At 42.3% G+C, this 25,209-nt stretch overlaps 2 protein-coding genes across 3 annotated transcripts in view; one reads left to right on the top strand and one right to left on the bottom strand.

Annotated features, from left to right (window-relative positions):
* Positions 1–15,471, top strand: part of LOC139997882 (frequenin-2) — a 58,162-nt gene extending 42,691 nt beyond the window's left edge. For both annotated transcript variants that reach the window (XM_072021919.1, XM_072021920.1), the window contains 6 exons: positions 1,154–1,178; positions 1,722–1,770; positions 1,873–1,962; positions 2,667–2,745; positions 2,996–3,084; positions 13,110–15,471. In XM_072021919.1, the coding sequence (XP_071878020.1) occupies positions 1,154–1,178; positions 1,722–1,770; positions 1,873–1,962; positions 2,667–2,745; positions 2,996–3,084; positions 13,110–13,277 (500 nt within the window). In that variant the 3' untranslated portion in view covers positions 13,278–15,471. The remainder of the gene's footprint in view (positions 1–1,153; positions 1,179–1,721; positions 1,771–1,872; positions 1,963–2,666; positions 2,746–2,995; positions 3,085–13,109) is intronic.
* Positions 15,472–19,176: 3,705 nt separating this feature from the next.
* Positions 19,177–23,005, bottom strand: LOC139997903 (uncharacterized). Its single transcript, XM_072021948.1, has 6 exons — positions 22,748–23,005; positions 22,325–22,556; positions 21,733–22,116; positions 21,502–21,663; positions 21,186–21,430; positions 19,177–21,099 (listed from the first exon to the last, which is right to left on the bottom strand). Exons 1-6 carry the CDS (start codon positions 23,003–23,005, stop codon positions 20,941–20,943), a joined length of 1,440 nt encoding a protein of 479 aa, XP_071878049.1. The 3' UTR covers positions 19,177–20,940.
* Between the last annotated feature and the right edge of the window lie 2,204 nt (positions 23,006–25,209).

The following is a 25,209-nucleotide window of genomic DNA, read 5'->3' as shown; positions in this document are numbered from 1 at the left end:
AGGTACTTGTATACTCTTCTGTAGCGAATTAAAAACTGTATCGAATAATGTCTAAAAAATGTATCGTACCATTTAGAAAAACAAAAACCACTCTCAAGTCTCGGAGGTGCGTCCACCTAGGTAAGATCTGCGACCATCGCCAAATGTCCCTCTCGAAATAAGACAAGTTCTATCTGAAAAACTTTTTTCGAATAATGTACAGTTTGTATTTTACGATATTATTTACCGTAATTTCATGTTATTTCCATACCATATTATTTTATATTTAGATATTCGGTATAAATTCGGTAAAATTTAAAATATGAAATATAAAGTTATTAAGATCTGGATTTCGATTAATGCAAAAATCTTTTTCGATTGTTGTCGAGTAGTTAATTGTTTGTGACGAGCAAATTTAAACTGATTCATAGCTTTTCATTCAAGCTTTTCCAACGACGATCCCCGTAATTTATTGCTTGCTGATTGATATGTTAATTTTTATGATTTGAACAGATATGAAGCTACTGTCGTGAAACGGTTTGTTCTGAAAGTTCTCGTTCTCTATTTATTTATTTATTCATACGTTCACGCCCTATAGTATCCATACGGATGGTTACAAAAGAAGTAAAAGCTTATCTCGAAAGAGCAGAAACCAAACTGCGCCCGAAGGTGTACGAAGTACGGAAAAAGTTAGTTTCTTCGCAGTAAAGATTCACGTTTACGATCAGCCGGTTTATACCCAGTTACGTTAGCCATGCAAAGTGCAGCGCGGTTCCCATTTTAAAAAAGGGCAACGTTTAACAGAGGGTCGGGATGTGCTCAAGTTAAATAAGCTACAAGACATCGCGGCTTACAACGCCAGTGAAACATAAATAATAGATATTTCATTGAACCTAACAAACACATAAATAATAATTAGCTAACTGTGTATTCAAATTTCCCGCCATCAACGATCCCGAGGATTTTTCTAAGAGCAAGTTAACCGAGTGCGCATCTGTAACGAGAGTAGCGAACGTTGCTGCGAAATTCCTCTCGCTTCGACTTCCTTAGTTTCCAATTTCCACTCGAGCTTTGCCCATTCTGTTTGCCGAACACTTTGCCACCAACCTTTGCTCCTCGTTACTGCCTGTAGCCCGCACTCGATTAAAAGCGTTTTCGCTCGTTTCTGTTTCAGTTACCGAGAAGGAGATTCGACAATGGTGAGTCATCGACGATCAAGCGTTTTGACCAGAATCTCGGATCGAACCAGTTCGTCCCGTTGAGACGCTCTATGGAAATCCATGTCACGACGAGTCAATATGCATAAAACCGCGAAGCTTTCGAGGCGCGACAAGCACGTCCAACGGACAATGAGAAGAAAAGATTACACGTACACGTTGCGTTCGATGGTTTACGAAGCCATCGATGAGACGAAAGCTTTCGAAAATTCCTTGCAAATTTCCTTTAAAACAAGCGTTTGCGAGACCGATATAGGTATTGAGTTGGCAACTAAACTAAAGTAAATTTTATCATTTCATCGTTAGATAAAATCCTCAATCACTTAGTTGCCAACTCAATAGAACGCGAAGTTAGATGATGAGAAAGTCAGAGTAACGTTACGTTGGTCGGATACGTGGCTTTGTCTATCCGGCTTTCGCGGTAATGTTTTATCAATTTACTGGTTCGTTCGTGGAACAGAAAAGTGAGATTGGAAGGGGAGCGAGTAAACGTACATTCGATAACTTTGACGATTGTTTGTTTAGGCACAAAGGATTCCTGAAAGACTGTCCCGATGGCCTGCTGACGGAACAGGTATGACCTGGTTTCAGCTGGCACGTTAATTAAACGAAAATCAATATGTACGCCAAGATAAGAGAAAGTTTGAAGATAAGAGTGCCTGTTGCGTGATTTCAGGGTTTCATAAAGATCTACAAGCAGTTCTTTCCACAAGGCGATCCATCGAAATTTGCCACGCTGGTTTTCAGAGTGTTCGACGAGAACAACGTAAGTTCCGTAACGCCTTTTTAATCCGCGCGCTTTAACGTGTTTGTTCGAGTGCTATCGGTAACTCTACTCTTCCACGAACCCTACTCTGACCACGAAAATCACAAGCGACAGAGAAGCAAAACCTTATCATCTCCATTCGAATATATCGCTAGACGAGCCGAGTTCATTTTTCTCAAGCATTTGTGAAATATCGATTTTCTATAAATGGTTTTGACCTATGCACGGTTCCCGTTTCTCACTGTTAAATCAGAATAACTAAACTCGGCCTTAAAAGAGAAGCAAGCAAGAAATTTCGAACGAAGAATATCCATTAATCATTGGTTTATCGATTGATGGTAATTCGTTTTCTTTTTAGATTTCACTTCTTAGATATTCTCGTTGTTTTAGATTTACCGTTAGCCGAATTTCCATGTTTATCATTTCCATACTAAACGACATCACGCGAGCGTTGTTTCCTTAATTTCGCGCTTGTACTACTTCCCGACGCTATGATTTCGCTTTCTCCGAGGCGAACGTCGTTCCGAAACGACGGATGCGATCGGCCAGATTTCACACGCAAGCAATTTGGGTAATTCCGTGATAAATTCGCCACGTACAGCGTACACGTGGCTACGAAATTTGTTCAACGATCGAAAGCCAAACCAACGTGTCCCGCTTCCGATCGCAAATGTAACGCAAATGCACGAACGATTGTTTTTCAGGACGGCACGATAGAGTTCGAAGAATTTATAAGGGCGCTGTCGGTAACGTCACGCGGCAATCTGGACGAGAAACTTCACTGTAAGTAAACACAGCTAATTGGCATCTGAAAAAACTTGACGAATATAACGATAGGCAGCTTCGAATTAAAAGCTTCGAGATCGACGTTTTGAATAACATGCACGACCATGGCAATGATCTATGGCTGAAATGTCTCTCGGAAAATCTTTGAAAATTTCAAAATTCCAGACGTAGGCACTCGAAACGTTGGAATCGCTGCGCCAAGTAATCTCGCGGCAGTTACCATATAAGTTCTGTTTCTTATTTTTAGGGGCGTTTCGACTGTACGACGTGGACAACGACGGTTTCATCACGAGGGAGGAGATGTACAATATCGTCGATGCGATGTACGAGATGGTGGTAGGTACACCACTGTCGCTTTATACCTTCTCGAAGCAAGTACTTGCGCGTTGTTCTATCTTTGCCAGCTGGAAAAACGTATCTGGATCGAGCTGCGAACATTTCCCATAACAATCGTCGGCTATATAAATTTATTTCTTCGCCGCATGCGTTGCGAACGTGGACGTTTGATGTGGTTCCGGTCGAGAATCGCACTATTGGAACGCAGCGTCGTTTATTACGCGGAGCGATTGTTTCGGTTGATTCTACTGCAAGTAGAATACGCGTTACATCAGATATAAATTAAATTTCGTAATTGCCGCGCCATCCCTTGTTTGATCAAATAAACATAGCCGAGAATTATTCGTCGCGCTAACGCGTTGCGTTGTACGCGCGTAGTCGTCGATCGTATACGCGCGGTCGAATAATTACGACGTTGGAATCGCTGACGCAACGCGTTTTCAACGTGCAAACGTGTGAAACGTCCGCTGAGTTCCACCCATTGGACAGATTGAAGGAACATATTTTTCTGGTCTGATCCGACAACACGATTAATCGTACGGTTAGCTGATCGAAATTGGTGGAAAATATTGGCCGATCGATAGCCGAATTTCCTCGCGGAACGCCGACGCCGGCGCCACGACGCCAACCGCTCGACGTTATCGATAACGTCGGCTTCGCATTGGCGGCAGTAAAGCGGGAAAATTGCAGCTGCGACGCGGATTACGCCGATCGAGAAGGTCATTTCAGCACGCTTTATCGATCATCAAACTGAGAGGCAGAGATCGTCTCTCGTTTTCTTTGAATTCTGCAAATTCATAATATCCAGAATTATTATATTCTTATTACATATGTCGGGTTCTCATTATGATTAGGGTTAGGGGCGTGTAATCTTCACTTGAATTAGCCATCGTTGTTATACGTACAATCGAGGTAATGTTGATTAGCACAAGTGTGAGTATTAGAGAATCGACAAGTAACCACGGCGATTAGACACTAATGATAATGGTCTTAGGTTCGATAACGAACCCACGGTCAATGGGATAGCATACAATGTACTTTCCTCCAAAGTCTAAGTCTGACCCTTTGTTAGAAACGCGAAGCATCCACTGGTCGTAAAGACGCTTTCTTACTCGCTGATGAGATCGCACGAGAGAAAGTGTTTTCCGTCGCGGTGATGCTGCAGAGGAAAACTATGATGGGGTGTGTTTCAGGGCACGAGATCATCGGATTCGTCGAGGACAACCCTCGTTCAGAAAGTGAGGGAAATGGACGTTGCTGTTAATTAGTTAATTTCTATGTTGGTGGTTAGAGAAAGATGCTAGTCGTCCTTGAGAGAAAGTTATTAGCGGAAAGCGTCGTTCGTGAGAAAAGCAGATTTCCCGTACCTTCTCGTAGTGGGTGGTGGATTTAAGGACTGTTAGGATAAAGACTGTTTGTCCGTTTGAAGGATCTTAGTTTACTAAATCCTAAGATTTACAGAGGGTCCTCAGGCTAGCTAAACATATCCTGTGGAGATGCATTGATATCTGGTGATCATCGTGCTCGAAAAATAGGGTTTGTGTATGGCGAGCCACGGGGCAGAGACCACTGGAATGTTTACTGTCGAGTGTCGCTACAATTATTTCTTTTTAAGGAGAGCTATACAATTATTCTATACCTCCATTAGGTAAAACGTTCATCTCGTGACCGCGGCTACTAGTTGTCGCCTCGAGCCCAAGCTCATTATCGCAAATCTTGATCTATTAATACAATTATAATCGGGTTAATTTATAGAGACTAAAGTATTGGGGATTTTCTAAAGAATTCCAAAGGAAAGGCCCAGTGTCCTTTTATCTCAGACATATATTTTATAATATTATTCCATGAAGGCAGATTTTATTTTATTTTATTTTTTCACACCTTCAGAAAACAGGTATAGTTACGCTTATATTCAAATCCGCCGATAGAAACGCCATCTCTAATTGCGGAACAATGTGTGTGTTCATCGTCGTGGGCAAAATTTCAGGAAGGTTAACCTCTCAGCTTCGGTTGAATTGCACCAATCACATTGAAACGAAGTGTTTGATATCTAAATTGTAATTTTTCTTAAAGATATAATGCATATACTTGAAATTGAATAATTTACTTTAATAATTAACAATAAAATTGAGTGTGATATATTTTAAAGCACGCTACGATACAGACCCACGTCACAATTTACACACTCATGGCGCGACAGTGTTTTTCAAATTGTTCTTCGTTTCCTATTTTCAAGCGACATTTTGAGGCTGAAAATTCTAAAAAACTGTAAGGATACGGATCAGCATGTTAAAAAGACCATTTAATGATAGTATATTTATATTAACGAAAAGTCTATATTTGTTACGACCGATCGCGAGGAAACGCGTCAACGATAAATTCTCGCTACGATTCGTAATCGATAATCGACGCCGCGAATTAGTCTTCCTGTTTCGGTTAAGATAATAGAGGTAGTTCAATGAATTTAACACTGTATTAACAGGTTAATATAGCTTGTATATTTAATAATAATGAATGTAATAATAAAAACGTCACAAATTATTTACCGGTGAATACAGTTAATGCGTTACAGAAATTCGACTCGACTTTACGATATCTCTCAATGAATTCATTAGACTAAGCGACTTTAATTTTAATCGTCAGACCTTTCGATGTATGCCGTTTGAATCTTCAAATGAGACTGATCGCTCTTCGATCACTTCTTTGTCTTCTCGGGGAGACGACCCCCCACTACGCTCGGATCACGCCACCATTCGCGCCTATGTTCACGTATGCCACCTCCTTTGTGAGAATAAAATAACGGACCGAAATCGACGTTTCTAGAGCTCAACGCTTGATGACAAATATGCGCTTGCCGCTATATTGTATATTTTCCGTTGGGCAGATAAGACGATCTGTCTGCGACGCTGTAGGACCGCGAGCGACGGTTAGAAATACGACGTAACCTATACTAAGCCTCGTGGAATAACAATATTGTTAACACTGTTTATGTGGTGGACAGTGAAACGTGTTGATTTCGTCAAATGTATTTACAAGTATATTTAAATGTAGAATACAGAGCTAGCCATAAGCGTTGCTCGCTCGATGCAATTCGTTACAAGAATACTCGATACTACTCGCTATGCTGATTCGTTAGACTGATTCGCTATACTTATTCGCTCGACTGATAATCTCGACGACGCATGTTGGAGAGCATGGTCGTCTATTTATACTGGTTGGGGGGGGGGGGGGGGGGGTATCAAAATGTTTGAACTTGACTCCGGTTGACGATTGCACGTACCAGCGATATTGTTTTATCCAGAGTTTGTTTATTACATTTTGTGCATCGTACTGCGTTAATCCTCTGTGGCAAAACAAATACATGAGGCATCTTCGAATCGAAACGTTCTATGACGCATGTGCCGCTACAGTTATAAAACGTTGTGAGGGCAAAAGAAATATGAAGCGAGACAAATGAGAAAGATCATTTAGTTCAAAAGGGAGCGAATAATGAGTCAGTACAGTGAGTCACTATAGTGGCGCGTCGTAATCCAAGATGGCATCCGCGAAAGCCACTATAGTGGCGCATCGTACCCAAGAGTTTAATACGTAGATCAAATTTCCCCGTTTCTCCATCGAAAATTACATTATACCAAACAGAGCAAAGTGGTTTCGTTTCAGGAAGATCCGCCGTGACAAATCTCCTGATGTATCGTCGCTATTTATCAAAGGAGCTTAACAATGGTTAGCAGGTTGATTCGGTGTATACCGAAAGGCTTGCGACTGAATAAACCATGGTATTCTAATTCGTAAACTGAGAGCCATGGGCTTCGCCGGAAGCATCGCCTGGATAGCTAGTTATTTCTCAGGTCGTCACCTGGTTGTTAAATTCTATTATCATTCCTTTAAATCATTTAAGGTTAAGTTGATGATTCACGAGAATCCCACTTTGACCCTCTTCTCTTCATTCTCTTTGTCAATAATATGGTAGTGTTATCTAGGATTATCTCCTTGTTATAAATCTCACATCAGAGATAAACATAATTTTTAAATAACATTTAAACATGTTTCATATTTAGAACAACATAAATTGATAAAATTGGCTACAAACCATTGCGGCAGTTTTACATCGTTTAATTGCCACAATCGCGATGATATTATTATGAAGTTGAATGTTCAAACTCTATTTGTTAGGTGAATCATATGCGACACTATGTTCGTATATGAAATTCTTAGAGATTCTACAACTTATCCCTCGACCGTACGCTTGTGTCGGTGACGATGAAATTGTCCTAAGTTAAGAATGTAGTAAAAATGTACCTCTTATTGACATTGGGTCTGTTTACATTGTAATGACCTGAAACTATGTTTGCAAAGTACGGTAGAAGTTGAATCATTGGATTGAGTTTATCCTTGCGTAATTAAACACAGAATTTAATTAAGGCGACTGTAAATATTTTGGAACGAAAAATATAATAAGGTAAATATAATAACGCAAATGTAATCTTCAGAAGAATGCAAAATTACTTACTGTTAAAGCAACATTTACAACTGCAACCGTTTACGACTGTTGTAGCTGTTTTAACAAAACGATGAATTTCACTGACTCTGTTTTCAGGACGGATTTTATAATTTTCTTATCTTAATCCTTAATTTTATACTCTTTAGCTTCTTCTTCCTAATTATTATTTGTTATCTTTTTTTCATTTTTATTATTGTTAAAGTAATGATATATAAGGTTTTATTAAATATAAAATTTATATATAACAGAATAACTGTTTTATATGTAACAATCTCAAACAGAAATGAATTTGTTTTATTGCATATTCATTCATTCGACACTTACGCGATGCACTCGTCTCATGGCGTTTTCCTTTGTCTTCCTCTTTTTCATTCCTCACTCGTACAATACAGATACACACACATCTATGTTCTAATAATTATCTTGCGTTTTACTATCTTTCCTTCACTCCACTGTACACTGTATCTTTTCTTTTTCGCTAAAGGCATTTTTCTTCCCCGTGAAACTAGTAACAAAGATAAAATATCGAAAGTTTTTGCGTCACGATAACCTCTTTATCGTTTGTTTTTATGATTAAAACAGGTCGAAATTGTCGAGAATTGTGGATCTTGATCGCCAAAATAAATGTATAGGAACACTTAGATTACACTTAGAATTGACAACAAAATAGTTTCAGATTTATTTAATATGTGATTTACAAGATATTCGTCGATGCATATTTGCACGCGTCTCAGCACTCTCTTTGTCTCGCCATTTTCTATACCACGCACTACCAACGAAACAGTTGCATTCATCTGTCTTACGAGACGCTGTGCACGCACATACTCTCGTACACTCATACTCATATATGTATGTCACTACTACGCGGCTAATCTAGTGTAGCACACAAAATTACACATATCCCAATAGAAATCCTTAATCGATGACTTGAACAATCGAAATGATTTGTTTCTATCTCGAAATGTCATGCTATGCGTTTCTCGCGGAAAATAAGACAATACTCGACTAATGATAACTTCATAAATGGTACACCGCCGGATAAACAAGAAACAAAAACTGATTTTAACGGTATTTTTTCCTCCTCGTTACCTTTAACAAATTTGTAGAAAACGACTCCTCAAAATCTCTGGATCTCGTTAAAAACCACACAATGAAACGTTTAGGATGACGTGTTTACAACGAAATTTCTAAAATATACTCGTTTCTAATCGTGTCACACCTGGAATACGCATTTGAAAAATAAAATTCAGCGCAGTCGAATATCATGAAATTGCTTGAGAGCGTGCAACAGGGATTTCTCACACACATCGTCCTCAAAATCGATAAACCGATACTCAAAACTTGCTATAACTACGACAATAATGTGAATATGCGCATTCCTGAACAGTGTGCGAATCTGACATTTTTTTTAAGATCCTCGATCAATTCGTTAATTGTCTAGAAATTGTTGAACTTTTGAAATTATAAAATTTCGATCGTATCGATAGACTCTGCTCAATTCCGAGCGACGTTAGCGCAAAATCACCGACCTTTTCCATGGGTCGCAGATATTTCTTCTGACAATAATTTGATTGCGTCTCTGATAGATCGAAGTAACCCTTAAAAAATTTAATTTATTAGACTTTTTGTATTTTTGTATTTGCATAGACGAACGATTAGAGTTTTTCGTTCAAATAAAGTCAAAAATGCTCCTCCTTTGAAACATCTACTTTCAGTCAGATGAGAGAAATTGCACGAATCGTGTCTTAAAGTTAGTCATCGCTCTTTTGTACTTCGTTTCATGCTTCATTAGGTACTCGTTCATCCGACAGCGAAAAGCCTGAGGTGGATAGGTCGTGATAGGTGCGAAGAAACGCTTGAATATATTTAACAATATATATTTATTAACATATACTCCGTGTGTACACTATGCGTAGGACTCGCGATTACAAGTTCGACTTCTGGTCGATGCGTTATGATGTACGATACAAGTGCGGATGATGATTGCTTAAGATGTCGAGAAACTCGGATCAATTATTACTGCTAACTACCAACTATCGATTCGGACAGGCGATTGACTTTCCGTCACGATGATGGTACAACGGAAAACTATGATGGGGTGAGGCTAAGGATGCGAGATCATCGGATTCATTGAGGAAAGCCTTGGTTCGGAAAATGAGGGAAATGGACGTTGTTACTATTTGGTTAATTTCTGTGTTGGTGGTTGGAGACGAATGCTAACCGCCCTTGAGAGAAATTAGTTAGCGGGAAGCATTGTACGTGAGAAAAACAGGTTTCCCGTATCTTCCCGCAGTAGGTAATAGATTTAGAGACTGTTAAGATAAAGACTATTTGTTCCCTTGGAGAATTTTAGCTGAACAAATCCTAAGATTTATAGCGGAAGTTTAGGCTAATTAAAAATATTCTGTGAGGATTATCGATACCTGGCAACATTTTGTCCGAAGTATAGGGTCTTTGTGTAGCGAGCCACGTGACAGAAACCGTTAGAAAGTTTACTGTCGAATGCCGCTACAAGCCTATGAACAATAAAAAGCTTCTCCGCCTCAAAATTATTTTTGAAATTTCCTTTTCGTTATTATAGGAGGCTAACTGTACAATGATTTAAATGCGTCATAATATTTTCTATTTTCTGCACAAATATAGTCAGTATTCATCGAAAAATGATTTATATTTTTAGAAAATCTTTTATGTGTCATCTCTTAATTGTAAAGAAAGCTAAATGCGCCATTCGGTTAAACTTGAAAGCACTGCGAGTACCAACTCTGTTTGTCCCTAAGTAAATCGTATAAAAACAAAAAATATATTTTTCCAAGATGTTCCTTTCACTTTTATTACAAAGGTGTATTTTACAATGCTCAGAGTAAGAATTGTTTTATAATCGATGATATTTAATATCCATAGATTCGCTTGGATATTATATAATTATATATGTAAACGTTGGACGTATCAGTACTATCATCATTTAACGCCAGTAGTAATTTTTTACGAACGAAAATTATTCTCAAATTTTATACTGTTCTATTCCATTGTAACTTTTATTCTATCATATTTTACTATATATTATTTAATTATAATTCAATACCATTGCTAAGTAGGACACCATACGATAAAAAAGTACATTTTTTAATTTTTCCATTTCAAGTATTATCTACAAGAATACTGCAATTAGCCTGCGAGACAATCGTCGATGAACACTCGCCGCTTACGAATCGATTAATATTTCGATCAGCCGATTCTTGTTCGAGAACCGATCGAGAATTTTCAACGACCATTTAAGCTAAATTTTCGCACGGGCGAGATACAAAAGGCGAGGTCGATACAAGCAATTGTTACCCGACAATAAAATAAAAAGGAACGGAAAGCGTACTATGCCCACTGACCACTGTTATTTTTCTTATCAGAGTTATCGAGCATACAGCTGGCCATTATTCACCTTTTATTTCAACCCTAGCTTTAAATTATGCGCGCGGTATCCGTATGCTAAGGGCGCGTAGCGAGTAAAAACGCCTGCGTACGCCAACCTGGTCATTTCGGACGAAATCGCGTCTGGCATTTGCCAGGCACCCAACTCCGTGCTTTCGACCCTATCTCGAGCATTTTTGTCGCCAGTCTACGTTAATGACCCTATGTTTCATGGCCGAATTTTATCGTTAAACCACCGAAATTTCTCCAGCAGAAATATTTCACGCATTAATTACTATTAATAACTAATATTAATAAAGATCAATAACTAGTCGCCTGGAGCATATGCAACCGGAACGACAGCTGTGCCACGCGTGAAAGCATCCCCTATCGGTGATCAACGTAACTTCTGGAATTTATATAGCGTCGAATCTTAGCTTGCGCTTGTGTTTAGCGCACCAACTATTTCGCCAACTTTTCCGCCCAACTAACTCGATTCGTTGCGAGTTGATTTTACGAAAGACGAAAAGTCTCTGGTTTACGTGACGCGGAATGCGTGGAGCGATTTATTAAAACGCGATTATATCTAGGAAACGACGGAAACAAACGAAGTTGAGCGTTCGATAAGCGAGTTACGCACGTCGACGAAAGAATATGCACTGCGACCGGCGTAATTTTCATTCACGTTAAACGAAACGGCTAGCTTCGAATCCTCCGCAAGGCGGACGCCCGTGAGCTCGAGCTCCGCGAAGAAACTGGGACACCGACAACAAAGAAACATTTTAATCCGATGATTTCTCTTAGCCGACGCGCAACACCGTGTACTATACTCCAGAAATAAACGTTCAGCGCGATACGTTGCGTTTTCTCGTAAAGTACGTTAAATGGCTGCTACGTTAAACTGCTACGGTTAACGTAAATGGTACACGGTTCGTTGCAATACACGTATTTTTCTTCGTCGAGGCAACGTAACGCGAGATCCGAGATAGGTTTGCTCGCAGAATACGTAATGCGTGCATTGTTGTGCAAGCGTTTACCGCTATCGCGATCGGCGCATGAAAAATTTAGCAGAAAAATTTCCACAATCGTCGATGCTACAGGCGACGCGGTTCAAAAAATTCCGTCATCGACAACTATCGCTTTACAAGCTTCTCGTCGTTTGTGCTTTTTCCTCTTACGGTTCGCTAACGTCGTGCGTTAATCGTACGCTTTGCCCCTTTCTTCCTTCGTTATCCGTTTGAGTCGCAAGCAGCGCTATCGTGCTGTTTACATTTCGCGTGGAAAATTGCCAGTACATTTGAACGCTACGGACGACTCACGGTATTTTGTATTGGTTGGTTGGTCATTAGGTGGTAATGACAAAATCCGCAATCACTTAGTTGCCAACTCAATATTTCATTATCTTTTCAATAATTTTTATCGAACAAAACTCGAAATTATTTATAAACTGATAGTACGCATATATAATAATATAGATGTATTTCATAAAAATAAGAAATACGACGAGCGCTGCTGCTCCGTTTGTTTCTCTTCGCTCTGTTGGGAATTTTCCGAACACCCCTGCGACTCAAACGGTTGCAGATCACGCACGTGCGATATGAAAAGACGAACTTGCGAGCGACTGTGGAAAAATGTAAGGAAAAGTACATCGAGTTCGTACATATCGTAGGAAATATTAAAATGAAAAAGGGATGCGACGCTATAGAAACTCGGTGGAAGCAGCGGAAGAGGGAAAAAATCGACCGACTCGATCTGCGTTAAATTCATCGCTCTTTCCAAGCACTTTATCTGAAAACTTGTCGGCACGAGAAATTCGAATTAAGCGGCCTTCCGTGACTTTATCTTTTCTCCATTTCCGAGATAAACGCGCGTGCACAACGTGAACTTGGAACAATACTTTTACGACTTGGTAACGTCATACGACGCGCGTTAACTGTACGCCGGTTCCTTTCTTCGTAATCCTACGCTGCGTATACACGCATTGCTTTCAGAGCTCGCGCGACCTGAACGTTCTAACGATTCCGCGGAAAGTTTCGCGGTGAAAGCTCGCAGATTCGGAGGAGGCGAAGCGCGGTAGAAATATGGAGCTTGTTTCTAACAGATCGGTCGCCTGGTGTTTCAGGGACAACAGCCGCAGGCGGAAGACGAGAACACGCCACAAAAGAGGGTGGACAAGATCTTCGATCAAATGGACAAAAACCACGACGACAAATTAACCCTGGAAGAGTTCCGGGAGGGTAGCAAAGCCGATCCCAGAATCGTGCAAGCGTTGTCGTTAGGCGGCGAGTAACCTCGAGCCCCGTCGAGACCGCACCGTGCGTCGTCGATCGTTTCAAGCCGGACGATCGTCTCGTATCTTCGGTCCGGTCGTCGAAACGGATAGAGAGAGAAATCGATCGCTCGAGCAGATAAGAAAAACGGGCGGCTCGATAACCATAAGCACGCAGTCCGGCGTACACGCATACGTAGGTAGCACATAATGCGAATCGACATGACGCGATCCTCTCTCTCCCTTCCTCTCTGCACTTTGTTTGTGCGAACGACAACAGGGACGAACGATAGAATCAGGAAAAATCAAGTTCTCGTGAAATTGACTTTAACACGTTGACTGCCGCGCGTGTTTTCAATGAATCTCCTTCAGGCCACGAGTGTGGTATAGATTACTTTGATCAAATGGTTTTTTTATGCCATCACAACTCGAAAAGGAATCAAATGGTACCGAAAATTTCGAGTTCAACTCCCTTTGGCAATTTCTGTTGAAAACGCTTTCACGGTTTACAAAATTACAATAAGGAAGAACGTACATATTAGAAGATTTGGAAAATTATTAACTGCAAAATTATTACATAATAAGCATAATATCGCAAAACTATTACATAATAAGCATAACATCACCGTTCGGAAGAATCATTAGACGCGCATGTAAATTATGTTATGCAGATAAAAGATGTCGAACGGATCGATCAAAGACACGAGAGAATTTAAAGAAAACAATAACTTATTGTCCAAATTGTCCCGACAAACCTCAGCTTTGTATAGAATGTTTTAAAGTTTTACATTCTAAATAATTTTCTTAATAAACCATTTCCGTATTACTTTTATAACAATTCAATAGTTTTATTACTTCCTGTGGAATATCTTTTCAAATATCTACGACGATCCTTCGCAAGTAGTCAAATGAGCGTCACCCGAATACGAGTGACGCGGCTCTATTAGAAACTTTGGCGTTGTCCGGACACGGGTGTCACAGCTCCGCTGGAAACTTTGGTGTCACCCGAATATGGGTGACACTTCTGTTGGGGGTTTGGTGTCATCCGAATACGAATGGCGCTGCTCTATTGGAAACTTTGGTGTCACCCGAATATGGGCGACACACCTATTGGGGTTGGGTACCATCCGAATACGAATGGCGCTGCTCTATTGGAAACTTTGGTGTCACCCGAATATGGGTGACGCGGCAGTCAACGTGTTAAAATGCGGAGATCCGACATTACCGAGATCCTTCGATCGGTGTATGCTCGACGGAACGCAAAAAAGAAACTAATTTTCCCGTAGACGCTGTCCGCGTTCTCGCCGTAGAACCTACCACGGCAGTAGAAACATTGTGGTCACACGCTGCCAAGCGTATGGAGAACGAGCGAATGATCAATGGAGCAAAGAATACGCGTAGAACGAAGGCGACGATATTTGTCGAAGGTTTCGATATTCGCGAACGCACAATTTACGTGACACGAACGAAACGAGAATTCGATGGATTCGCAAACGCGGGGTGTGGGAAATTTTGCGATACTTTGGAATCGTCGGTTCGATACCGCGCCAAGCAAGCGCCGAGTGGAAAGCAACCGGAGAAAAAGGAAGGAAAGGTGAAAGAGAGCGGGCAGGAAATGATTAAAATAAGAGGAAAGCGGAAAGGACGAGCGTTTTATCGACTGGCCGCATTTCCTCGTCAAAGCGATTTCTCGTTTCAATCTTCAAACGCGGTCGGTAGAACGACGCCGCGGAACAGTTCGCCCGGGTTCTCCGATTCTAACGAACCTTCGATGCCTTTCGCTCGTCCGACAATTTCGGATCGTTGAAATTGCTTGGCAGAAAATTTCGCTTACAGGAATTCCACCCAGACAGACAAACGAAAAAGTAAGATAAATAAAAAGCATTAATTAAGAAGGAGAGCAGAATGTAGGCCGAGATAGGTTCTCGCGTCGTTTCGAGAAACCAGCTGCGATCTAATTGAAACGAAGAATTCGTGGATGTCGGGTCGATATGTTTCTGAAAAAGTCGAAGCAGTGGCATGCAACACACGCGACACGACGAAGCGTGAAACGAAGTCTGAAGCACGCGGCTCGTTAGCACGCGTCGATTCTCGTCGTCGAGGTTCGTTACTCTTTACCCTGAAGCCTCGCTAAACACCTGACCCATTTCAACGTCGTTTCCACGTTAAACGTCCGCCTTCGTGTTCCGACTTGGACGAGCGAACTGGACACGATCATCGAAATCAATTTTCTTCGCTATGTTTGACTGAAATTGACGACGTTGATCGCGGATAGCTGGTTCGCGACCCGCTGCTTATCTTATTTTTCTATTAACCCTTTGCACACCTATGTCGAGTGCGACTCGACATGAGTTTTCATCTCAGGAGCTCCTTTGTCGAGTCTCACCTTTTTTTGTGAAAAGCAGGATTGCATCCTGAAAATTGTTTCAAGATATATCTACACTTAAAAATTACAAAATACAAGAATAGTGCGAATAAAAGTGGTATTTAAGCGAATTTCTTCCTTCCTTTATTTATTTAAATTGTCTTATTTTTTGATTAAAGTAAATTTCAAATGAAACAGTTAAAAACGTTGGGAGCTGCTGGTAACGAAATTGAAATAAAATTCGGAGTGCAAAGGGTTAACAAGCGACCTTACGCAACAACGCCGTATGCGAATTCACTCGATGAATCATATTTATTTTTACCATAAATTTACATAAACCGGTAGCCCTGACCTTTCTCGTTTCTTGAAACTCTGCAGCGACGAATTTTAATAAGCTTCGCCCGAAGTTACGTATTTCGTTTCACTTTCTTCCAAACGTCTTACGACTATCGTTTCGGCATAAACGCGCCTACAAATCGCCAGATCTCCCTACGTTTTCTTGAACGTTGTACGATCGATCGTTCATGGGTTACAGATCGATGCGTCGGTGATAAACGTGAACGCAAAACAGGCAAAACACGCAAAACTTTCCCGAGAATGAAAATACTCGTTCCAATATGCCTAACATCGGACGAGTGGCGTCGCGACGCCACGATCTTACATCCTTCGTTTCGTGCTGTTACATAAATTATATCGACGCTATCGTCGCCATCCCGGCGCTTATACCCACACACATATCTACATATACGTACACATATAGCAGCAGCAAAAATTATACGACCGACTAAACGACCACGCCTCTGTACGCGCCCCCAGGATTAAGGTCGTCGAGGAAGTTTGGAGACAAACAACTCCGAAAATAAATCCAAGCGAGTTCCTCTCACGCTTAATTCGCTCGTCTACTTAAGTTACGCGTGTTTTTCTCGTTCGACGATTCCATTGATCTACTTTGGTCGGATTAACTTGCCCTAATTTCTTCTTTTTCCTATTGGCTATTATGTTACATTATTGTTACATTATCATTGTAATTACATTATTATATTGTGTTTGATGATTTGATATTCCGCTGTACACCGTAGTTTGGGCGTGCGATAGATTTCGACGCTACGACGTTAACAGATTAACACTTTACCGACCGATAGCCGATTAATCGGCTTTTGTCTCCGACGCTTACCGACCGATAGCCTATTAATCGACTTTTGTCTCCGACGCTTACCGACCGATAGTCTATTAATCGGCTTTTCGTCGCCGACAATCTTTCTCATTATTTGAGCAGTAATTTGTTATTTAGTACTAAGGTATCTTGCGTCAGTTGCGTTGCTTTGTAAGCTCCCACAGTTTTACACCAATTTGAAAATTACCGTTCGCGATGAACGAGAAGAATGGTATTGGAGAGTCTAAACCGAAACAAATCCAGCGCCTAAGCTGCTGGTTGGACGTGCGTATGCTGTTGAACCGATAGCAGTCAGTAAAGTGTTAACGCGCGTCGCATACGTTTTAAAAGACGTTGGCGCGCGATATCCATGACGCACGGTTCGTTCTTTTTTACCTTCGTCGATCGTGTTATATTTCTATGGGAAGCACTGGTCGTTCGAGTGTAACAAATATTTCGCAATGAAACTCTCATTGCCGCCTTCGTTCGAGGGTCAATGAGAAGTCTCTGCCAAATTGTGCGTCCACACATTCACCGATTCGATGCTCTTTTCTCCCGTCGTTACGTTCGCTACTCGGCTTAAAAACCTTTTCAATTTGCGCAGTTGGAGACGAACGATATAAAAACTGGAGGCGAACGAATAGCAGGAGGATAGCGGCGACAGCGGGGAAACGCGCATTTGCGAAGGATCGTGTTTTCTCCTCTTCCTGCTTCTTCTCGCTTGCGCCAAAAATTCGAAATTCATCCGTAGATCGCCTCCTTCCCTTGCAAACCTACGAGCTGCGTCTTTCGATGGGAAGAGCGGCGAGCGTGCAAGATGGGAAATATTTTGCGAACGTCCGTCGCGTTTCAAAGATGCGCGTGATGCAACGTATACAACGTACGTAGCTGGTATTTGCCAAAAAGTTCAATAGCCGTGACATTTGACAGGTTCTTTTCTAGTTGTCGTGGAGCAACTTCCAAGCTACGAGAACGTTGAAAACAGCTAAATCAAAGCGGGAAGAACCGTCCCGTTTGTCGTTCGTATTACCAAAGTTGTTCTTGTTAGAAGGTAGCCTTCTCATCTACTTTACGATCCGTAGCGAGAAAGAAAGTTTAAACGATTTTAGATAGAATTAGCGTTTACTCTTGTTCCTTGGAAATTACACGCAATGCATCGTACCGGTTCCACGTGCAATGCACAAGAACAACGGTTTACATTTATAATGAAAACCGGTAGATTGTAGAACGTGGATTCGCGCATGCGACGACAAGACGATACCCGTATGCGTGCTACGTTCGGCAACTCGTCGACCACCTTTTCTTTTTAATCGAAACTGTACGATCGATGACAGCGCGAATCTCAGCTGGTCGCCGAGTTTCTCCGATCGAAGGTTCCAAAGGTTCGATCGTTGGACGAACGATCGGAGGAAACACGTGGGCGAACGCGAGAAAACGAACGGAGGTTGTTGAACGAACTCGTCGAACCTTGTCAAACAGCAGCAATAATCGAAGAAATACGTTAGCGCTGTCGACAAGACATTTTTTAACCGACGAATAAATGTAAAAAGCCAGCGAATTCGCAACAGCGCTCGCTGTACCAGCAGATCGGCCGCGAGTCAACGTCGATGTTTTCTAGTTTCAACGCTACTTCGGCGATCCTCGCGTTATTCCATCGACTTTAAAACAAGCGGAAGCTTATAAGGAGCGACAAATCTTCGCAAGCAGATTTATCGAATCGAGGTACACCGAGGTGCACCGAACAGGAGAACTACCGGCTCTGTGCTATCATATCGTACGTATACGCCGATCGATCGTTGGCAAGTTAACTCGTGCTGTGTCGTCGGCTCAACTATATCAATTCGATGATTGCGAAATGTTTGCGTTCTTTCATCCGTATGATTGATCCGGATATCCTCGTTGCTCGCGTCGACCGAACGTTAACCATCTTTCTTATCGGAGATTGTTAACCTGTTCGATCGGATCGGACAGAAATACTCGAAAATCCTGTCGCGATTTAACCGACGCTTCGTTCTTCGCATTACTTGTGTACTTCGTTTAGCGACAATTTCTTATTCTCCGAGATATTCTCGAGTTTCTTTCGTTTCGTTTTTGCGAAGCTTTTCCGATCAAGCGTTCCACCGACATGCTACACAGTCGTAGAACGTGAAAATCCGGTGACGTTGATAGCCGACGTACAAGCAACCGTGCGAAGAAAAAGAATCGGCAAATTCGTTTTGGATGTTTGCCGGTTACTCGAAATGGATTGTCGAAGCCGCGGCTGTGACAGCGCGTGCATCGGAGAAGTGGCTCGACAAGACGGCGACTTGTTCGTGTACCGGCGAATCATGGACTGGTAATTGGCTTGATTGAGTAATTTTTACATTTCCAAGAGACGTTATAGGAAAAGGATTTTTGCTTAGAGACTTGTAGATGCTTTCCGTGTAAAGTTCGTGTAGTGAAGCTTCGTCGAGCTACAGTCTCCTCCTTTTAACTTGCCAGTGGTACGAAACGAGTGATACGACGAAACTTGAGAAAAAAGAGGAAGAGAGAGAGAGAGAGAGAGAGGAGAGGAAGAAGCACAAGGAAACGAGTGGAAAAGAGGAAGTAAAAATACGTGGTAACGCGCGTTGAAATATCTTCTTCGAAGTTTTGCATTCCTCCGCAAGATATATCTACTACTACTACTACTACTTTTCGCGCGTTTATCGTCGCGAAAGCTCGTTTTTATAAATATTTTACGAATTAATAAATCCGCAGAGAAAAAGAGAAAGAGAGAGAGAGAGAAGAGAAGAAGGAGAGTTTTTCGGCTTCTTGAACAGAACATTTCACGTGGATATTGAAAATTGCTATGAACGCGATGGAAACACGGTCGTGTTCGTTCGTGTCGTAGGACGCGGACCAGCTGTTAGGATATCGAGTTCGAATTCCATTCGACGGGCAACTTTATCGCGACAATCAAAACGGCTTTATAAGGTTTACAACGTTCTGCCCTTGGTTTGGGAAACGACAAGTTTTTCCGACGAGTTGTATCGAACCAAAGGAAAATCACTTTTCCAACGTTCGATGATTCGCAAAAATAGGATAAAATACGAGAGAGTTGAACTATCGATCGGTTCCGCTCCCCTCCTCTCACTCTCTCTCTTTTTCTCTCTTTTTCTCTCGCTCGCTCGCTCGTTCTCGCTCGTTCGATGACTCGAATGAAAAGAAAATCAATTTCTTCACGCGTACGATTAAAAAGAATTATTCTACTATAGCGTTACTCGATATTTTGAAATGCTGCAAAGTTAAAAGGGCTATTCTAATGCGTGCCACTATACTCGTATCGCTATTATCGCTAGTTATATACTAAACGCTAATCTACTGTTACTCTACTCTACTTACTCAGCAACGTGACAAACTTCTCCGTCTAGAACGCGTACGGTACTCTCTCGTTCGGCGAGCAAACGCGAATGAAAGAAAGAAAGAAAGAAAGGAAGATAGAAAGAAGAAAGAAAACGGAGAAAGAGAAGAAATTACGCGGCGGAAAGGAAGAAAGCGAAAAAGAAACGATTCTCGATGGGTACATACTACACGGACACGCATGACATTCACACGAGAACACGAAACACACAGCAGACACGCGTACACGTCGACATACGTCAAGGTCATTGTTTTACGAACTTTCTGTGATAATTATTAACAATCACTAAATACAAGGAAAATCGTTAGTTACGAGGTGTGGCAGGAAACGAACGGACATGCTTGTAAATTGTAAATAAACGCGACGGCGGGTTTGCGATAATCGCGACTGCGGTGAGTAGAGAAACACAGAAAAGGGGGCAGACAGTTACGATCGGATCGGAAAAAATGTTGTTGTTACGCGATAACACGTTATCCGTGTTCCGTGGTTGATCGAGGATCCACGGCTGGTTCGTCGACGATACGAACGGTCGTACGACGAATGGACGACGGAAGCAACCGAGACGAACATCGTGACCTCGATATACATAGCTAGGTTGCTCGGTTACCACGAAAATCTAAGCGCATTGTTATTTTGTATGGTCCCAGGCGTTTTTTCTAAATAACCACGACATCGTAACACACGATAATGATGGTGATTAATAAAAATAATTTGAAGCACACGTGAACGCACCACCTTGCCCTCCACCTTTTCTTGTCTTTTCAGCAATGCTGCGCAGGTTTGGCTACTCGAACGTCTGCCGATTTCCAGCTGCAGTGCGCGCTAGACGCAACCGATGCAACTCCTCCGTGCGTCGCATATCCTCGCTCAATGCTTTTATCCTCAGCTGCACCTCTTGAATGGCCATTTCTGCAATTTTGATCTTCAGACGTTTCTCCTCCGCCTGTAATCAACCGAACCGACAAACGTCTTGTCCCGCTACGCTGTTCCTGCGCCCAATTTTCTCCGTTACAATTTCCATCAACGTACTTCGAGCTGTTGCAGAAGCAACCGGTGCTTCAATCGACTACGATAATCCGTGAGAAACACGTAGCCCTTTCCGAAGCTCTGGTCCCTTCGAGCTGTCGAGTTTCTCGCGCGGACACCACCGACCTCGTTCTCGTCGCTCTCCGTCGCGATCAGGTCGCCATCTTCCTTCGACGATTTTTCCATTTTCTTATCGCGCGATGAATCCTCGTTCGCGTTGCATTCCAACGAACCGTATACCTCGCTGTCTGCAAAAATATCTCGTTTTCATCGGATCCACAACTATCGACGATCTATGCACCGATTCCCTTTCCCTTACTTGCATTCGTTTCTTTCGAACGCGTTCGATCGTTTTTACATTCCGCTGAATTGTGGTGGTAACCGAATGGCATCGCGCGTGCACCATCGTTCGTGGCGCGTGTTTTTCTCAAATTTAACCAGTCGCCTTGCTGCGCCTGCTGTTCGTTCCACACAGCGTCCGCTAAAATGCAAAAAACGTTGGACATGTTGACCGTTGTTTCCAAGTAACAACGATCTTTTTGCTTTTTACCTGTCCGCCTGGAAGGCAAAGATGCCTGCACCGTGCCGTCGATCGCGTTTGTGGGAAAGTACGAGTTATCGTTCTCGGGATAAATCACCGACACGGTGACGCTGTTGTTGGAAATACGCGCGTTAGACACCACGATCCGATTCTTAGTTTTGCACTCTGTCGCGTTACTCGATAACAACGACGACGACGACGACGACGACGACGATGACGACAACGACGACGATGTCGATACCACCAGACGATCCTCGTTCGCAAGGATCTCCTTTCTCTCCTCCAAATTGATGTCCTCCTTAAGACTTACATTCTCCAATGCGTTCGTGCCTTCCGCCTTGGAATCGTCGGACGCTTGGTCGTCGTTCTGCTCCACTTTGACTCGCGACAGATCTTAAAATGGCCAACCGTTTATTTCTCCATCGTTTCCTCGACAAACTTCAATCGCCTTATCGAGAAATGTATCGCACAACTCGAACGAAAGACTATGCAAGTGCAAGGACTTTGCACAGGCCCCGACATTAAACGGTTTACGCGAGCGAACGATAAACGGGCAGACGGACAACTACCGAGGCAAGAGGTAAAAATATGAGAAGAATACCAATGAAAGCATCCAGGTTGTTGGAATGGTGAGCGGTGGCTGCGTTGTCTTCGTATTTGTCACGAAACCGGCCACCTGATTTCGTCGGCGACCTCTGCAAATGATCGGCCAACGATCGAACAACGTCAGGAATTTGCGAAAACTTAGCCGGCGACCGATTCTCTACGAAAACTTGGTATCTATTCCACTCGAGGCACTCGCTCGTCTCTGATTCTATGCACTTCTTATTTTCCTACAATGTGTCCATTATATGTCAGAGAACTGTTTCAGGAGGAGAAGAAGGTACGCGAAGCTACGGAAGAAGGCGAAAGCGTAAGTGCGAGGATTGGCGCGAACCTTCGATCTCGTTGAAATGTCGAACGATGGGATTTGGCACGTTTTAACACGAGTTCGATGGATAAAGGGAAAATCTGAAGAAAATACCTTGCCAAAAGCCATAGCCTTCTTGCAGTGATACTTGTAGTTTTGCCAATATTTCTTCAATTGTGCGGACGTTTTGCGAGTAAAGCCGGCCTTCTTAAACTCGTCCTCGATGGTCGTCCAAATTTTTTTACGGGCCAAGGTAGAAGCGCTTTTGTCCAACAGAGGCGCGTACTGCTTCATTATAGCCAATAGATGAACTCGTTCTTCCTTGTCGAATTGATTCTTCTTTCTGTCGGCTTCCGACAAATTGCGCGGCATTCTCGGCTAGCAACTGTATGAGAAACCGATACGGTGCGGCGTCGATCGATCGCGATGTATCGTTGGCCGGGGCGCGGGGGGCTCGCCGATTGGATCGCTGTTGCTCGAGCAATCGAGAACGAACGCTTAAAGACGTAAGAACGTAGGATCGCAAGAACGCGTACGATCGTAAGAAAGCGTTTAGAGAAACGCAGACTATCTTGGCAGAAGTGCGATCGCTTTTGTTTCGACAAAACAGATCGCCGCGATTCGTCGTTCTTTTCGCGGTGCGTACAATCCTTAGTAGTTTTGCACGTTGTTTTCTCCGCTTGCTCGCCGCGAGAAACATCGCACTCTCGGCTCCTACTCTGCGCTGTCCTTTTCTCCATTCCACCTTCCTTCGCTTTTATTTCGTCGTAATTCGTTTTAATTAATTTCAAATTCCACGCAACCGCGCCCTTTTAATGTAACATCGATCGTAGCCAGAATCACGCGAAACTCTTCCATCGATGGAACGGACGTACTCACGCGACGTTAGGCTTCGAATAAATTTTTCATAACGGACTGACGGTGATTGAACGCGCTACGTTTCCCACGCGATGCGATGATATTCGTTGGGATTGCAGACGCCGCAGCCTCCTATTGTCTCAACTTACTTGTATTATTTTATTTTATTATCATGATACAGCTTCTAATAGATTTTTATCACGTCAGAAATATCGTGCAGCATGGTCAGTCTGAAGGGGAAAGAAATAAAATATCGCGCGTGGCACTGGTTGCGCTTGGCGCGGAACGCTTCTTCTGCTACGTATACAAACCGCGGACGTATTTACAGATACAGATACATTCTTATTCGGTATATACATTCGTAATGCACGTGTAAACCATTTAACTTTCTATCGTTTAAATTTTGTCGCGCTTGTTTCGCGATTAGCCGTCGGCTATACTTGCGCAATATTTACGAGCGGCAACCCGCGCCAGCCGAGTTTGCGCAATTTACGCGAACCATCCGTGTCGAGATGGAGAACAAGATTCGCTTTGTTTACTCGAAACTAAGCAAATATTTTAGCTCATGGATTAAGACCTCGACAAATTTTCGTCGATGGGAAATTAAGCGCCTTGTCGGATCGCTTGCCTACTCGAGAAGGAAACAAATTGCAAGCGCACGTTCGCTATCGCCACTAATTGTAAGAATTTCCAAGTCAACGAACCAAACGACTTCTCTTCGAGACGGCGCTTGTTCGCGCACGGGAGCATTTCACTTTTACGCGCGGAGAGAAACGCTCGCGGCGAGTGGTCAGTGATAGTAGGTAGCAGGCCTTTCTTTCAAATATTTACTTATGACAGGAAACGAGATCTGGTATCCGTATCCGTGGCCGCAGTCGATAACTATGGCCTTTGGGTCTGAGGAAAATTCTCTCTTCTATGGTTTCGAGTAAAGTCCCTAAACTCGATAGAAGCGAGGACCGATTCGCTCTCGAGATTGCCAGTTGCCAGCCGCAAGATTATGCAAACTCCAGTCAAGTACCGCGAAGAGAAAATACGTAATTAATCAACGAATGTGCTGGTTACAGTTGGAACAACGCAAACGCATTTTACAACCTTTGCTGCTGCACGAACAGCGCCGTCGCTTTCTCACGATGCTTTTCATAACGAAACGCAAACACGCCTGCACACTGGCTGTTTCGCTTGAACAACGTTATGTTGCGAATACATGTTACGAGCGGGGCTGTTTACACCCCCGAAACAAAGAACAAAGCGAAACTCGTCTCGCGAATCGAGTCGAATCGCCACCTACGTAGCCAGAGGATCTTTGTTATTTTGACTAACCGAGTCGTATAAATCATGAGATCGACGTAGGAAATACGTTCAAAGATATTTTCATTTATATTTGTCAAGGTAAAAACGCGATCAAACAGACACACCAACAACGATATTAATATTAATACAAACGAACAAATTGTCTATGTACATTTCCTTCGAACGTATTCTTCGTGCTTCTCTTTAATTACAACTTAGCAAACTAACCTTATTTGTTTCTTTCTACGCTACATTTTGCTCGTTTCTTCTTTTATAATAATAATAAAACATTTGTCAATTTTTATTTTATTAATTTACGTTATATAATATACGTTTTGATAGATGGTAAACGCGATAAACGAAGTAGCGCCGTTTGTTAGAACGTGGAGTCGAAATAAAAAGTCACAGAAGGTGTTGAAGCATGA

The sequence above is a fragment of the Bombus fervidus genome, chromosome 2 (assembly GCF_041682495.2).
Source record: "Bombus fervidus isolate BK054 chromosome 2, iyBomFerv1, whole genome shotgun sequence".
NCBI classification, from domain to species: Eukaryota; Metazoa; Arthropoda; class Insecta; order Hymenoptera; family Apidae; genus Bombus; species Bombus fervidus.
Note: the sequence above shows the minus strand (reverse complement) of the source record. Positions and strands in the feature narration are given on the sequence as shown.